The following is a 17,939-nucleotide window of genomic DNA, read 5'->3' on the forward strand; positions in this document are numbered from 1 at the left end:
GAAGCTGAAGTGGGAGAATCACAAATTCAAGGCCAGTCTGGGCAATATAGTGAGACCCTGTCTCTAAAATTAGTGAAGGGGACTGAAAATGTGGCCTAGTGGCAGAATGCCCCTGGGTTCAAACCTCAGTATCACAAAAAATGCTAATAATAAAAATATCACTTTATATTATTTCCTTTTAAAATGAAGCACCTGTTTTTGTCAGATCTCTGCAGAAATACAACTCTGCACAATTATGGTTTTCCTCACACTTTGAAATGACAGCCAGCAACTATGAAACAGACAAGATTTAGTTTAGCAATGAAATACAGATGAACCAGGCCTGATAGTTCTCATTCTGACCTATCTGTTGCTCAGATGTGAGTAAAAGGATCTTGACATTGACTTCCAGCCATTAACTTCTCCCCAGTCCCACATGGAATGTGACCAAACTGGGACATGTCTATCCCAGCAACAGGGACACAGTCTAGCTAATGTTAGATAGCAGGTGGACGTGAGCCATGTAAACATGGAATTTAAAGGGTTAATTCTGGGGACTGAGTATAAATACTCTCAGCATGTCTTTCTTTGAAGCAGCTCACACAAAGTTCAACCCAGCCATCATTTAAAAAAGTACCAATATGTTAATCCTCTGTCAGAGTGTAGCTACCAAAGATTTTCTCCATTCTGTAGTTTCTCTCTTCACTTTCTTTTTTTTTTTTTTAAGGAATTCTATTTTATCTATCTATCTATCTATCTATCTATCTATTTATTTATTTATTTATTTATTTTACAGACTGCATTTTGATTCATTATATGCAAATGGGGTACATCACGTTGTTTCTGTGGTTGTGCACGATGTAGATTCATACCATTCATGTAAATATACATGTACATAGGGTAATGATATCTGTCTCATTCCACGATTTTTTATACCCCCTCCCTCTCATTTTCTTCTACATAAAGTTCCTCCATTCTTCTCTCACTCCCCACCACTTCGCCCCCATTATATATCATCCACTTATCAGGGAAAACATTTGGCCTTTTATTATTTGGAATTGGTTTATTTCACCTACCAAGATATTCTCCAATTCCATACATTCCCTTTGCTGTGTAAAAGCTTTTAAATTTGATACCATCCTATTTACTAACTGTTGGCATTAATTCCTGAGTTTTAGGGTCCTATATGCTGGAGTGTTGACCCTACATTTTTCTTTAGCAGTTGCATAGCTACTGGTCTAATTCCTAGGTCTTCAATCCATTCTGAGTGAATTTTGTATCAAAAAAGTGTCTAGTTTCATTCTTCTATATATGATATCCAGTTTTCCCAGCACTTTTTGTTTAAAAGACTCTTTTCTCCAATGTATGTTTTTGTCATCTTTGTCAAGGGTCAGATGATTATATCTGTGTGGGTTGTCTCTATGTCTCCTATTCTGTACCCCTGGTCTATGCATCTGTTTTTATGCCTATACCCTGCAGTTTTTCTAACTATAGCTCTGCAGTGTAATTAGAGTCAGATATTGTGATGCCTCCAGCACTGCTTTTTTCACTTAGGATTGCTTTGGCTATTCTGAGCCTTTTATTCTTCCAAATGAATTTTAGGACTGATTTTTCTAGTTCGGTGAAGAACTCAATCCATATTTTTCTGGGGATTGCATTGGATCTATATATTGCTTTTGATAGTATGGCCATTTTAACAATAATAATTCTGCCTATCCATGAACACGGGAAATCTGTCCATCTTTTTGTGTCTTCTTCAATTTCTTTCTTCAGGGTTCTATAGATTTTGCTGTAGAGGTTTCTCACCTCCTTGCTTAGATTTACTTCTAGGTATTTTATTTTATTTTATTTTTTAAGTATACCGAATAGAATTGTTTCATTTTTTCTTGACATATTCATTGTTGATTTATAAGAAAGTTATTGATTTTTGTATTTGATTTTCCATCGTGCTACTTTGATAAATGTTTGTTAGTTCTAGCAGTCTTTTGGGGAAGTGTTTTGTACCTTCTAAGTATAGCATCACATCACCTGCAAAGAGTACTAATTTACTTCTTCTTTCCTATTTTTATTTCTTTTTTTTCCTTGTCTTGCCTAATTGCTCTGACAAGAATTTCTAGCATTATCCACTTTGCTATACTTTTACTAAATCCATGTCTTTCTTGGTGCAAATGCACAAGAGCTGAGCGCACAACACAATTGCTGGTAAAGATCTTATTTTAGTAATTATCCTATCTCTGTTTTCAGCAAAAGAGTGATTGATCAACAATACTTTTGGAGAAATATCTGTGTGTGTGCATGCGTGTGTGTGGGGGGGGTACTAGGGATTGAAGCCAGGGGCACTTTATCATTGATCCACTTCCCTGTTCCTTTTTATTTTTTTATTTTGAGATAGGGCTGTGCTAAATTGCTGAACATGGCCTAAAACTTGCTATCCTCCTGCCTCAGACTCCCAAGGTGTCAGTATTACACATGTGTGCCACCACATCCAGCTTAGAGAAATATTTTGATTCAAAAAAAAGGGTAATATGTTGGGGCTGGGCTTGTGGCTCAGTGGTAGAGCACTTGCCTACCATGTGTGAGGCTCTGGATTCAATTTTTAGCACTGCCTACAAATAAATAAAAGTTCATCAACAACAACAAAAATATTTTTTTTAAATGGGGAAATGGAAAGTTGATGATACCCAGATGATATCATTCTTCTCACACCCAGATGAAGTTGAAGTCAGGAAGTAATGAAAGGTGAGGCTCAAGCTACCTAAGATAAGCAGTTTAAAATTACTTTCTAAAGTTCCACAAAAAGTTTCTTCCTTTTCTACAGGTGTCCCACACTTTGACCACCTCACCTCCATAAGCATAGATTTATGTAATGAAGTTTATTTTTAGCACTCTTTAAGACTGCCATATTTCAGAAAAGATTCCCATGACAGAACACAAGCTGAAATTAGAGAATTCAAATTAAAACTACACTGAGATTCCATCTCAGTCCAGTCAGAATGGCAATTATCAAGAATACAATTAACAATAAATGTTGATGAAGATGTGGGGGAAAAGGTACACTCATACATTGCAAATTAGTGCAAACACTCTGGAAAGCAGTAAGGAAATTCCTCAGAGAATTTGGAATGGAACCACCATTTGACTCAATTATCCCACTCCTCAGCATATACCCAAAGGACTTAAGATCAGCATACTGTAGTGACACAGCCACATCAGTGTTCATAGCAGCTCAATCCACAATAGCTAAGCTATGGAATCAACCTACATGTACTTCAACAGATGAATGGATAAAGAAAATGTACTATATATACACTATATATATATATATATATATATATATATATATATATATTACTCAGCCATAAATAAAAATAAAATTATGGTATTTCCTGGTAAATGGATCATTTTAATCAGCTTTTTCACTGCTGTGACTAACATACCCCACCAGAACAAATGTAGAGGAGGAAAGGTTTATTTGAATGCTCACAGTTCCACAGACATAGTCCATAGAAGGCCAGTTCCATTCCTTGGGACTCAAGTTGAGGCAGAACATCAAGGCAGAAGAGTGTGGCAAAGGGAAGCAGCTCACATGATGATCAGGAAGCAGAGAGAGACTCCACTTACCAGATACCTCAAGGCCATGCCCCTACAATACCCCAACTCCTCCAGTTACCACCTAGTTAATCCCATCCTGGGATTAATTCACTGACTGGGTTAAGACTCTCACAACCCAATCATTTCTTCTCCACACTTTCTTGCATTGTCTCACAAGTGAGCTTTTGGGGGACATCTCCCATCCAAACCATAACAGAAGAGACATAAGCTCCAGAACTGGGTTTGAAGGCTGGACAAATTCACTATCACACAGGATCCTGTGGCCCTACCTCCATCACCAAATTAACTATTAGCTGCCTTCCTAGGGAAAATTTCCTATTTGATCATTTTGCAGCAAGCTGCCTTGCGGACGTCTGGAGAGAACACACTTAGCCAGACCACCTTGTGAGACATGTTGTTTTAATGCTGTTCACAGAACCATGCCCCCCATTCCACTTATATCCTAGAATGCATCCTGTCGATCTGTTCCCAGGCTCTAGGGAAGAAACACTGAAGGATGGTGTGGTTGCCCAGATCAGCTGCAAGACACAAAAGAGGCAGAGACTGAGCTACTGGGAGAGATACAGACCTGGAGGGGGCTGGGGAGATGTAGGGCTCACCCTCCCCAGGGGCTGAGTGCCCAGCTCCCCTCCCTGCCACAGTCCCTCTTCCAGTCTTACCTTGATTAAGGCAGGTCCTTACCTCCTGCAGATCCTGGAGGTGGGAGACGTGGGACACCAAGACGTCTCACCATGAATCTTCAACTTCACAACAAACTCCTTGTGGTGGCCAAAGGACTGAGGACAGCAGAGCTCTAAGCAGGGCCAGAAGATGCATTTGGGGCCACAGCGCTGCGTCCGGTTCAGGGGCAGGATGGTGTCATAGTCACAGCACTGCTCCAAGGGGTTGTAGATCCTGTCCCCACACCTGGGTGCCGGCTGGCACAGCCATAGTTCTGAGCAAATGTGATGCATGGGAGACCCAGAGTTTGTGTCTCTCCCCAGGAAACAGATAGCAATCACCAAGTGGTGGCCACAGGCAGGCTCTTACCCCTGCCAAGAGGGTTCCTTTCCCCTCCCTCCAGGTTGTCTTTACCTGTGCTTCCATCTGTGCCTGCAACCAGGAGCAAGATGATGCCCACACAAACTGCAATGGTGGGGAAAAGAACTTAGTGGTGTGGGGCTAGAGGGACACCCTCTGGGAAGGCATGTGTGGTCGGAAGTTGGCTTCAACTTAGACTCAGAAGACCTTGGAGATCTTTGGGATATATAATGGAAAATGTATCTCTGAGAAGGGACAGAAAGCAGGAAAGCCTGAGGGTTGAGCTGAGCTTTAACTCCTCTATCTGTCTACTGCAGAAGGGACAGACAGTAGGCAGAAAGGAGCAAGTGATTGAGCAAGGTAGCTATGCGGGGTGGGGCAGGGTAAGGCTGACTTTGCAAAATGACTGGCAGCCTGGACTGGAGTCCTCTTCACTCTGCAGCCAGCCTTTACTCCCCCTGTGTCCTGAACAGAAGTTCCACTCAAATCAGAGCACACACTCTTGTCACTAAAGAGTTCTAACAGTTCTCATCCTTATGCGATATGTGCAGGTGTAAAACAGCAGGGGCCAGAGAACAATCTGGGAGATTGCTGAAAGGCATAGTGGAGGGACACAGCATCTCGAGGGGAGTCCCTTGAAGAGGCCTGGAAAGAGGAGAGCAGAGGTGGGAGGGTCAGGAGTGTGAAGAGAGAAGAGGAGGGTCTCAGAGAGCAGGAGAAGAGACCGATGAGGCCAGGGGAGGAAAAGGCAGGAAGAGCCGGGCATGCTGGGCATACTTGTGTCCTAGCTCCTGGGAAAATGGAGGCAGAGAGATGACAAGCATGAGTCTTCCCCAGGCAGCCTGAGAAGACTCTAGGGCTGGGGACATGGTGCAGGGGTAGAGCACTTGTCAGCATGTGCATGTCCCCAGCTTCAATTCCCAGTACTGGGGGGAAGGGGTGGGAGAGAGAGGAAAAAAAGAAAAGAGAAAAGGGAAAGAGGGAGAAATGAGCAGAGATGGGAAGAGGTGGGGAGAGACTCAGGAGGCAAGCAGAGGTGGAGGGAGGGCAGAAAGGAGAGGAAAAGGAAGTGTCTCAGAGACACCTGAGAGAAGGGGAGAGCCAGGGAGGAGGCAGGCGACATGGGAGGCATCTGGGTGTAGGAAAAAAGGCAGGGGAGAGGAGAGAGCAACAACAGCAGGGAAAAGACAGAGAAGACCAGGGGAGGGAGAGACAGCAGAGGAGAGGAAGGCCAAGCAGCAGGGCTGCAGTCATCCGGGCAGTGCTGGCTGTGAGGTGGGGTCTCTGAAGGGCAGAGTTAGAGTTAGGTCTGCAGGACGGGGAGGGCCTGAGCAGCCAGGCCTGGGCTGGGCTGGGTCCCCCTTACCTAGCATGCAATCTCTGGTCTTCATATGGACAATTCCAGCTTCATGCTGCAAGGATTGCTCAGAGCTCAAGAGAACTTGGAGAAGAAAGACAGCACATTCATAGATGAGAGGGGGAGGATGAGAGGTGGAGATTGATTACTTTGAGATAAAAGTAGCACTGGACCAACCAGTGATGCCACTTAAGAATGGCAGAGAGTACAGAGAACCTCCCAGGTAACCGTTCCTTACTGCCTCTCTATGAAGACAGGAGCAGCCTGGCAGTAATCACCATGCTGTTGAAATAGGTTTCATTTTCAAACTTGCTCCAGGAACATTTGCATCATGTCCAGATGACCAGCAAAGCAGGTGGGCAGGTGCAAGGCAGTGCAGCGAGGCAAGGGGGGAGGGTAGGAAGGAGCATGAAGCTAGTGGACAGGTGGCAGGTGAGTCAGGCCTGCCAGTGGGGACTGATGGACCGGTTTAGGGGTCAGCGTCAAATCCTTTTATCTGCACTTGAGTCACAAGGTGGGAGTGGTTCTCAGGCTGTTTTCCCAGAGTCCATTTTCAAGTTCAGTTCTAACTGCTCTGTAGGTGAGGACCGTCATTTCACAGTGCAGTGCCAAACAATTTTGTTAGGAGTTGTACTTCTGTTGAATTTTGTCAGGCAAAAGGTACAATTTTTTTTTTCTATTTTTGGCATTATGGATTGAACCAAGAGGTGCGTAACCACCAAGCCACATTCTCAGCTCTTTTTATTTTGAGACAGAGTTTTACTAAGTTGCTTAGGGCTTTGTTAAGTTGCTGAGGCTGGTTTTGAACTTGTGATCCTCCTGCTTTGGCCTCCCAAACTGTTGGGATTATAAGCATGAGCCACAGCACCTGGCAACAGGTACAGTATTTAAAATGCAAAATGTAAACAAAACCAAGACAATAAAAAAGCCAGTTTCCATAACTGTCTTGAGCCATGACCTAACCTTGAAAGTAACCATCTGAATAAGTAAAATGCCAAAGGGGAACTGGATGAGATCTGTTACTCATCCAGCCTGTTCTCTGATGTCTTGCAGATAGGCCTCAATTTCCCCAGAAGTAGTTGCCTAGGTATTGAATATAGTTCTGCTAATAGCACATTATCTTATTTAAATAAATTGATAACCTGCGGCAAAATTATCATTTGATAGCTCATGATTGGGTTGAATGAAGAGTAGCACTACTATCCAATAATAGCAGATTATAGTTTTTCCTTAGAAATGTAATTGTTTTTCCTCTACAGTAATATCAATTTTTACCAAATACACTTAAAAATCTTTTTCAGAATCAGTTTAGTTTGGACTTGATTATTTACATAAGTGCAACAAGATAAGTGATTTGCCTCATAGCACTCTCAGATTTAGAAACATTTTGAGGTTAGGAAGCCAAACTAAGGTAGAGTTTAGGTTTTCACCTGCAGTACCCCCTTTCTTGAGGTTCCAGGGTCTGCCAGGGTATGACAATTTTATTCACTCACTAAAAGGTTGGGAATCCACAGTGTACAGTGGCTCATACCTGTAATCCCAGCAATTTGGGAGACTGAGGCAGGGGGATCACATATTTGAGGCCAGCCTCAGCAACTTGGCAAGACCCTGTCTTAAAATAAGAAAATTTAACAAGGCTAGAAATGTTGCCCAATGGTAAAGCATCCCTGGGTTTAATCCCTTGTACTGAAAAAAGAAGTAAAAACAAAAATAATTAGGTAAACTGTCTTAAATAAGAGATATAAAAATTTATGTTTTGTCAATTTATTTAGTCTCATGGGATTTTCTTTTCCATACTTTAATTGCTGCTTATAGTTGCACCTAATGGTGGAATTTATTGTTACTATTCAAAAATTCACACACTTTAACTGTCTAATTTGGCCAATATCATTCCTCTTTCCTCCCCTCTTCCTTCCTCCTGGTCCCATCCTTCTATTCTACTGATATGCCTTCAATTTTCATGAGATCTGTCCCCCACCACTTTTATCTGCCTTTTCCCTTTCTAGCTTCAACATGTTAAGGAAAATCCACAACCCTTGACTTCTGGAGTTTGGCTTATTTCAATTAACAAAATGTTCTCAACTTCTATCTATTTTCCTGCCAATTATGTAATTTCCCTTTTCTTTATGACTAAATAAAACTCCATTCCATATGTACACCACATTTTTCTTATCCATTCACACACTGACGGACACCTAGGCTGCTCTCATAGTTTGGCTCTTGTGAATTATTCTGCTATAAAAGTGGGTATGCATTTATTGCTGTAGTATGGCTGACTTTTATTCCTTAGAATAAATACTGAGGAGAGATATAGCTGGGTCATGTGGTGATTCCATTTCTAGTCTCTTGAGGACCTCCATACTGATTTCTATAGTGATTATACCAATTTACAATGCTATCAATAGTGTAAAAGTGCTCTTTTCTCTCCACATCATCTCCAGTAATTATTATTGCTTATTTTCTTGATGACTGCCATTCTAACTGTGGTGAGATGGAAGTGTAGCTTTGATTTGCATGTACCTGATTGCCAATGATGCGAAATATTTTTTTTCACATGCTTTTTGGCCATTTGTAATATTTCCTTTGAGAAATGTCTATTTAGTTAATTTACCCATTTAAAGATTGGGTTATTTGGCATTTGGGTCTTGAGGTTTTTGAGTTTTCTATGTATTCTGTATTGTAATTAGTTTTGACTTGAAGTCTGCTTTGTCAAATGTAAGAGTAATTACTTCTGCTTGTTTGGGTGCTTCATTTGCATGGTGTATCAGTTTCCATCCTTTCACTTTCAGTCTGTGGCTGCCTTTGCCTGTGAAGTGATTCTCTTGCAAACGACATAAAACTGGGTCTTGTTTTTTCCTCCATTCTGCCAACCTATGTGTTTTAATTGGACAGTTGAGACTTCTCACATTCAGTGTTGTTATAAAAAGATATTTATTAATTCCTTCCATTTTGATTTGTGTTTTTTGATTAAATATGTTTGATTAAACATTTATAATGTTTAATTTTGTCCTGTTTCTTCATTTGCTTATGTGCTCTTCAAATGATATTTGTCCTTTTGTGAGCTCTGGGGTTTGTGTTCTATATCTTCTGTATATAGTATTTATCTATCTTCTGTAGCACCAGCTTAGTAGACATGAATTTTTTTAGTTTCTGCTCACCTTGTAAATTTTTTATTTTTCTTTGATTCTGAAGGATAACTTTGCTAGATATAGAAATCTCGGTTGACAGTTACTTTCTTTCAGAACTTGGAACTACATCCATTTCAATCCCTTCTGGATTTTAGAGTTTGTGCCAAGAAATCAGAAGTATTGGCTTGCCTCTAAATATGACCTGACATTTTTCTCTTGAGAATTTTAAAATTCTATTCTTGTTCTGTGTGTTAGACATTTTAATTAAAGTGCATGGCAGAAAAGTTATTTTTTGATCTTGTCTATTTGGGGTTCTAAATGTCTCCTATATCTGGATGTCCATCTTGTTCTCAAGGTTTGTGCCAGGGTCCAGTCCTAGCAGTGGTTGGGGGTCCTAGATGGATGGAAGGCATTGACATGGTGGAGAAGTAGCAGAGACACCAAGTGTTGTGAGGCTGAATCTCTATCTTTATTTTTCTGCCAGTCTTTTTATACATTTTTTTCTCTAGTAATGATTATATAATTTTATGGTTAGTTTAAAAGAAGAAAAACCTTCAAAAGTACTATCTCTGCTTCTTCTCAAAGTACGCATTCCCTCTGTATAAGAGCTGAGAGCAAAACAACCTTATTTCCCAGCCAGACCAAAACTACCCCATCCCCCAGCCAAACTGAGGCCACCACAATCTGCCAAACTTCAAACTTCAGAACAAACATGTCACTAGATTTTCTGAGAAACCACCCCCACCATGAACTCCAGTGTTTAACAGTGAAAAGCTTTTACTATTATTAACAAAGGGCAAATAAATCAACTTATAGTTAATATTTAGTCTATTCTATTTCATTTAATGGCAGACTACAATCTTATTTTTATTCTCAAAGAATTAGACTAAACATAGGAAAAACACAAATTATGTTAATGACTAACCTAAATATTTTTATTATGTAAAGTATCTCTAGAATCAATTATTAAAATGAGGAAAGCAAAAAGGATAAATACTGTATCCAAGCTCAGAGGAGTGCCTCTTCATCCATCTATATTTAGAAATTATTATACTAAAGTAATCACAGGCTCCTTTTAATTCGAGCATAGCATGTTTATTTTCATATATTTTATCTATGTATTACTACTAAATTTTTATTGTGTACTATTGTGTGTCCCAATACAATAAAATCTTCCCAATGTTTTTCCAATAACTTTCTAATGATATATTGATTATTAATATTAAAAATCAACTACACATGGAGACATGCCACACCTATGGCCATCAAGAGAGAGGATAATCTTTCAACAGAACCGTGTCAAGTGTCAGAGCAGTAAGAAATAGATGAAGCAGGTTTGGGAATTTTTTTGTTTATTATTTGCTGAAGAGGGTATTGGTGCCATTAACCCACATCTCAAAATCCTATTTGAGTCTAACAATTCTTAAATTGGTTTCTTAATGATGTCCCAGAGTTCTTGTGTATCCCGATAATGGTTCCTTTTTTCTTTACTACTCTCTGAACATTCAAGGATGCCACTTTTGTCTTCCAGCTTTGATATTCTGTCTTTAGCATGGTCCACTATATTAGGGAGACATTCACCCTAATATTTTATATTAATATTGAATACATTATTTGATTTATTGTGTCTTTCACTTCCAAGATTTCTGTTTGGCTCTTTTTCAGTATCTCACTCTCATTATTGAATTTCTCATTCATATCCTGAACTGACTTTCTTAAATCATTCAGTTGTTTTTGTGTGTGTATTGTCTGGAAATTCATTGACCATTTTTATAAAGATTCTTTTGAATTCCTTATCTGGTATTTCAATATCTTTGGAGTAAATTGTTGGTGAGTTATGAACTTTAGGAAGGTACATTTTTTTTATATTGTATTACTGAGTTGTCTTTTAAATGTTCATTGGGATAGATTTCCCTTCCATTCTTATCTGTGGATCTTTTAAGGGCACAGCCTTCTCTTGTTAAAATGTCCCAGAATGCTCTGGGGTTTCAACCCTCATAGATGTGGTGCCCACAGTTTTTGTTCTAATTCTATTTTTGCTGTAGGACTGAATGCCTATGAGTAGAAAGGGCCCCCTCTAGTGATTGATACCTGGGGTCTGGTTGTTTTGGGGGTTTTGTCTCTCTAATTCTTTGTATTAAAATATTACTGAAGTTTGAGGGTTGTTAATTTTTGTATAGAACAAGGTATGCTGCCTCTTGACTGGGTCTTGCTCAGCAGCAGAGTATCTACCCTGTGAGCTTGTAGTGTCCCAAGTATATTACCAGCTCCTCACAGAAAAGGGGAAAATAAGCAATAGCAATAACCAATGCAAACAATGCACAGCATTAAAATAAATACCCTGTACCTGCTATGATATCTACAACACTAAATACTACAAAAACAGAAAGGATGGGGTCAATAATTATCAAAAGCAAAAACAATACATAACTGTAAAGTAGATCTGTTGCTAAAGTAAACAACAGGCATCCATGTGCCTGTGCCATCCACACTACTAATAACTGCAGCAGCCTGAGTGGTGGGAGCAGAGTCATAGCAACCAGATCGTTATAATATGTGGTAAAAACATTGTTCATTAAGAGAAAAGAAAAGTGATGAGAAGGCAAAAGAAAGTTGAGCATGTTTAAAATGTTAACAGAGAGGAAGCAGAAGAGATGTAACACGTGATGGCTACAAAGAAGGAGGAAAAATAGATTTAAAAAGTAAAGTAAGTAACGGGAGAAAGTGAGGACAAGAGACCTGGCTGTTAGAGGGAGAAGACAGGGAAGAAAAATAAGAGAAAGAAGCAAAACAAAACAGAACAAAAAAGTACAAACAAAAACCCCTAGCTCCCAAAAGACAAGGAAAAATAGCAATCATTTAGAAATGCCAAATGAGATATTTTGGTCATGTTGTGGGGTGCAACTTAAGAACAGACCAATCACTACTGATAAGTCCAAATTTGAGAGTCTTTATTAAGCTGGCTGACTGTCTCACACAATGCCCCAAAAATGGCTATTGGGAGAACAGCCCCAATCACAGGGTTGAAGAGGTTCTTATACCAAAATTTACATTAATCATAAATGTCTGTTCCTAAGATTCAAAATTACAAACTAACACCAAGAGATCATCAAAAAAGGGAGTGGGTCACCTGGGTACAACCTAAAGAATGATTATTAATAACCACACAATTCCATTTACTTGGTACATTGGTTAGGAATGATTACTAATAACTACATGATTACTGCTTTCACAGTACATTGGTTAGGGGCAATAGAGGTCAAAAGAGAGCAATTCTTCACTACTTAGGAGTTGCCATTGTATATTATTAAACATGTCACATCAAGTAACTTATGATGGGTACAGAGGGCGGTGTTCCCATGGGAGAAAATTATTTCCCACATAACATGGAGTCTAAGAGCAAAATGGAGTCTATTCAGTTAAATCCCTTATAGTCTGGCCTATAGTATTCTCATTGTACCAGATTTACCAGCCCTTTGCAGTCAGGTTTTTCTCAGCTGTGACTAAATGATCTGACCAGCACAATTATGAAGGAGGAAAGGTTTATTTGAGTGCTCGCAGTTTCAGAGGTCTGAGTCCACAGAAGCCTGGCTCCATTCCGCAGGGCTCGAGGTGAGGCAGAACATCATGGCAGAAGAGTGTAGCAGAGAAAAGCAGCTCACATCATCAGGAAGCAGAGAAAGAGACTCCACTGGAATATATACACCACAAAGCTATGCCCTAATTCCCACCTCCTTCAGTCACAACCTACCTGCCTCAAGTTACCACTCAGTTAATCCCATCAGAGTAATTCACTGATTAGGTTAAGACTCTCAAAACCCAATCATTTCTCCTCTGAACCTTCTTACATTGTCTCACATGTGATCTTTTGAGGGACCCCTCACATCCAAACCTTAAAATGAGACCAAAAAAAAAAAATATATATATATCCTGCTGGGGAGATAGCTCAGTCGGTAGAGTGCTTGTCTTGTAAGCACAAGGCCCTGGGTTCGATCCCCAGCACCCAAAAAAAAAAAAAAAAAAAAAAATATATATATATATATATATATATATATATATATATATATCCATGAACCAATCAGTCCAGCAAAAATACACACAAAAAGGGGGGAGGGATTAAAAGTTTATTAATGAAAAATTAAAGAATTTTCTTTCTCCACCAAGAAACAGTCAACAGGGTGAATTGTCATTGCCTGTTACCAACAGGCCTTTTTTCCATTTGTTTTGGGCATGTACCCCTTTAGAGCAAGGGTTGAAGGTTGTTACTCTTCTTCTTTATATGTTATATACCAAGCTTACAGCTTGAGTGGCCTAAAACCAAAGCTGATTGAATAGATTTCAACTTCTCTTCTCACCAGAAGATAGTGGGATGAGATGGGAAGTATTGTTGTCTGGAGTTTTGTTGTAACAGACCAGATGGATGTCCTCCACCGGTGGGGCTGCTGCAGGGTTCTAAGTGGGGAGCTCTGGTGGTTGGGGCTTCACTCTAATAAGACCTATGGTCTTTGTTGGGTGGTATCTGCTGGTATGTGCTGTGAAAAGGTTAGATCAAAACATGCCTAGAATTGGGTGAATGTCAATCTTTGCTGTGAGTCTGGATCTCAGAGGCCTCCAGAGAATTCTACTGGGGAGCCATGCTACTGCCAATGAATATGACCTTCCCAGGTTTAATACCTGAGTGTATTCATACCTGCCCACCCGCCCACCTCTTCATCTCCCTAACCATCTTCAGTGGGTCACATGAACTGCCAGATTCAAAGGCAAGTAAGTTTTACTGAGTCACCCTGGGTACAATCTTCTCTGTGCCTCTTTCACTAATTTGCTGATAGGTACACCTTAGGCCATACATAGGTACTTTCCAGGACAGTATGGCAACATTTGCTATGATTTTGAGGCTCTTGTAGCAGCAGGCTGCAGTCTGACCTCCTCAAGATGGCTCCTTGCCTCAGGTCTAAGTTTTCCTGTTGAGAAACAGAACACTTTTCAAGAACCAGCTCACTGCGCAGCCTCGATTTCAGACTGCTTTTCTGATCTACAGTTTTTTTCCATGCCAATTTCGTCTGTTGTATTTCTTTCTCTGTTAGTATCACCCCTCCCCTCTGCAGTGAACCAGCACCACTGCCACAGCCAGCTTTTCTATGGTGGACTCTTTCTTGTTCTTTGTTCAATTCACCTAAATTTCTGAGTCTCTAAGGCTCTGATTTTGTGATGCTGAATTTCAATGAATTTCCTCTTTCACCCACTTCACTGAAAAGCAGTATTTTCACTGCTTGATCCCTGAGCCATGAGCAGCTGGAAGTGCAGCCTTCCTTCAATCTGCCATCTTGAATCCCCGTTCCTCATGTAATTAATCATTACTGTTTTATCTTTATTTGTAATATCATGAACTCACCAGTTTGTCAGACTTCTGGAAATATTTACTTAGGCCACTGATCTGAAGGTTATCAGAAATCTGCACATAAAGATACTTGTTTAGGGCTGGTTCGTTAGCACAGTAGTAGAGGACTTGCCTCACTTGAGTTTCTGTGACTCTGCTGTAGGAGAGGTCTCACTCCATTAGACAAAACCATACTACACATTCCTTTGAAACAGGGCCTTTGCTCTTCCTTGAGTGAGAGACTTATCTTAAGATACTTGGGAGCCCTATTGTGTGCAAGGGAGGTTCCATGAGATAAGCCATTCAAACACTCTGAATGAGAGGCCCACCTCAGTCTACTGAACCACTGGAATTACAGGTATGTGACTCCATGCCCGGCAACCACCTGTGTTTCACAGAGTATATCACTGACACATATGTTTGGATCCCAGAAATTGCTGGTATTTCCCCCAAGGGAAAGAGAACCAATCCTACCAATGTCTATATCATCAAACCTCCCCCATATTTGTTCTGAGATCTGGGAATAGTTATTGCATAACATAAGTAAGAGGATGAAATTTAATTTCAGCAGAATAGACTCTTAGGAGGCATCTGAGGTCTACATGTTTATTTACATGTCACACTATGGTGATATAAAATATTTCTGGAAATTCTAATACTTCACCATCACCAAGCTCAACTTTTATTGAAGACATACTCATCTCAAGTAATAGACAACATAAGTCTTGCTTTGGCTTACCCAAGGGTCAGTACAATGTGTAGGTCTCCTCACTAAACCTTAGACCATTGCCCAGACCCATTAATGATGACATTAATGGCATAAAAGGAAGGAAGTATCAAAGTGCATATTCTATAGGATTAATATGTGAGGGGATCAAGACTCAAAGTTAGCTTGCAATTTGCTCTACTTCAAAAAGGCAATAATTGGGAAGACATCTGTTTGCTTTAAGAGCTGCACACCAGGTCTCATTTCCATTTTCTGAGTTTTCCATATATTAAAAATGTCAAAAGTGAGACAGGCAGGTGTGGTCACATCTACGATTCCAGATACTTGAGAGGCTGAGATGAGAGGATTTCAAGTCTGAGACCAGACTTAGCAAATTATAGAGACCCTTCTCAAACATGGATTAAAAACATGGAAAACCTGGTCAAGGGTTTTCACAGTTTAAAATCATGAATGATCTATCTCCCCAGTGCATAAAAGTGGAAATAAAACTTCCCAGTGCATCCCTCAAGGTCCTTCATGAACTGGCCCTGCCCTGTACTCCAGCATCTTCTTCCCCTCCCCTGTTGGTCTCCCACTGTTCAGCCAACACAGTCCCTCTTTGCATCACACTAAAGAGGCTTCTGTACCCCACCACCCCAGCTCACCTATAGCTCCCTGCTTGGAAACCTGCCTTGGGCCTCAACAAAGTGACTTTCTTCTTCAGAGTTCAGCTCAGGTATCTTCTACCACCTTCCAGCCTGATTCCAGTTTCTTCCACTGGTGGAGTTATGAGCCTGATCTATGAGTGAAATAGACTGGATTTGGGGGGCCCTCTGAAATTATGAACAACTTGTTCATTCTGAGAATGCAAGTCCTCCAATGCCTAAGGAAACTGAGATAGACATTGCCCTGCCTGATCTGTTAGCATGGGCTAACTAAATCTGCATATATGTGTTTCCTGCTTTCCTTCCATTTTTGCCCATTCTTCAGGCCAATTAAATCTACATATGTGCATCAACTTTTGTTTCTAAAAACAGTAACTTCTTCTACCTAACTGCCTCTCCCCAGTTTGAACAAACTGCCCAAAGTGAAGACAGAATTGGGGACAGGCAGTTAGTACAGAAATAGGGGATTGGGTCAAATCAAGGAAATGGAGGCCATGAAAAATATGTGTCTCTAGAAGTTGGAGACTTTCCCTGGGAGAATGGAATGTCAAGGATCTCAGGAGCCCACTGATTACCAAATTTACCTGCCCTTATCAAGGACTGAAGGCAAGGAGCTGCTAATTAATGCCCCCTGGTCCCTTGCCTGGATGAATCACTTTGGTCGTTCCCCTGCCCTGCAAAACCAGGCCTAGTCAGTAAGGCAGGCAGGAGAGATAAGTGGGGAGAGAACTGAAGAATAAAAAAAAACTTAACCTATAAAAGATGTAGGATGCACTCATTTCTTGGGATTCTAGAACATCAGCCATGCCTCCTTCTCCCCCTCAGGAGAAGTCTGTATTATTACTACTTTTAAATAAAACCTGCTTAATATGCTTGCCTTGGCATGCTTCTCTAGTGTTCAAACTTCAACATTAGAGGGAGCAGAACTCGTCACCTGCAAATGGTGGTATCAGATTTGGAGGTCCCACCAAGATCTATGTCAAAGTAAGCTTCTCTCTCCATGCACCCCATATCTGCTTGAGGTGCATCTTTCTGTCTCTTTATTTCTGGAAGGCAAAAATGGGCACCTGTCAGCTACTTAAATGCAGCTGGTGCAGCCACCATCCTTCAAGACTCAGGTGAGGTTTTCCTGTCCCATGGAGTTTCCAATCACCTGCTATGTGCAGACTAGGCATTTTGGGTCCTCTGAAGACATTTCCTACTTTTCTATCCTGGTCTGGAGCACAGTTGTCATCAGTACCCATTGTCCCTAGTCCTGATCTACCTTGGATGTTGGATGTGGGAGGCAGATGAAGGGTTGGAACAACTGTGGGGTTCTCTGGCCCAGGCTACTTTTGGGTGGGTCCCAAAGAGTCCTTCCCTGGACTCCCCCTCCCGACTGCCCTAAGGGTGATTGGTTGATGAATGGCACTGAGGGAAAGCACCAATTACCTTTGTCTCACTATGGGCCACACACTGCCCCATATCCACTCCCTCCTGGATGCTCCCCTTCCCATGTTGAATTGACATTAGGAATTCAAATTTTAGGATTAAGACCTGGGGTGATTAGTGAGAAAATGCCCAGGTTCCCTTTGTTGGCATAGATAGCCTTCACTAGTCTATCTAGAGTCTCCCCATTACTGTTCCTGTGCTTAAATGTGCTCACTGTGTTCTCTTTAAGCTGCAAGAGGGAGATATTTAAAATCAACCCCTCCCATGAGACCCTCCAAGAAAAGGGCATTATATGCCTAAGAACCAATAGATGTCCCCTCACCCTCCAGAAATTCCTTTAGTCTACAGGGCAAAAAGATAGGAAAAAATGCACACCTTTTTACTTTTGTCATCTTTTTTTCATAACTAGGAGTTTATAGTGGGAGGGACAAAAACAGTAATGCCCTTAAGTCTGAATCCTCCAAGAGTCTCTAGCACAGGGCAAACTAGGACCCTAGAACTTTGCCAAAGAAGGCCAGAAATAAATTTGGCAAAGCCAGGTAGTGAAACACCAGTTTTTCTGGATGGTAAGGAAGCTCAAATTTAGGGAGACGTTCCTCATACTTCTAACTCATAAGGGAGCTTCTCTCTCAACAGTATTTCCAGGTTCATCACTAGCCTGCGT

At 40.8% G+C, this 17,939-nt stretch overlaps 3 protein-coding genes across 4 annotated transcripts in view; 2 read left to right on the top strand and 1 right to left on the bottom strand.

Moving 5' to 3' along the window:
* LOC306647874 (insulin growth factor-like family member 4) overlaps positions 1–17,939 on the top strand; it is a 454,704-nt gene that overhangs the window by 374,800 nt on the left and 61,965 nt on the right. The window lies entirely within an intron of this gene.
* LOC306648507 (insulin growth factor-like family member 4) overlaps positions 1–17,939 on the top strand; it is a gene marked incomplete at its 3' end in the record, with an annotated part of 178,131 nt that overhangs the window by 98,668 nt on the left and 61,524 nt on the right. The gene's annotated exons all lie outside the window — the stretch shown is intronic.
* LOC306647884 (insulin growth factor-like family member 2) lies at positions 3,345–6,032 on the bottom strand. Its single transcript, XM_079117466.1, has 4 exons — positions 5,978–6,032; positions 4,666–4,716; positions 4,273–4,525; positions 3,345–4,109 (listed from the first exon to the last, which is right to left on the bottom strand). The coding sequence occupies exons 1-4, from the start codon at positions 6,000–6,002 to the stop codon at positions 4,106–4,108; spliced, it is 333 nt and encodes a 110-aa protein (XP_078973592.1). The 5' UTR covers positions 6,003–6,032; the 3' UTR covers positions 3,345–4,105.

The sequence above is a fragment of the Sciurus vulgaris genome (assembly GCF_902686455.1).
Source record: "Sciurus vulgaris genome assembly, chromosome: 17".
Lineage (NCBI taxonomy): Eukaryota > Metazoa > Chordata > Mammalia > Rodentia > Sciuridae > Sciurus > Sciurus vulgaris.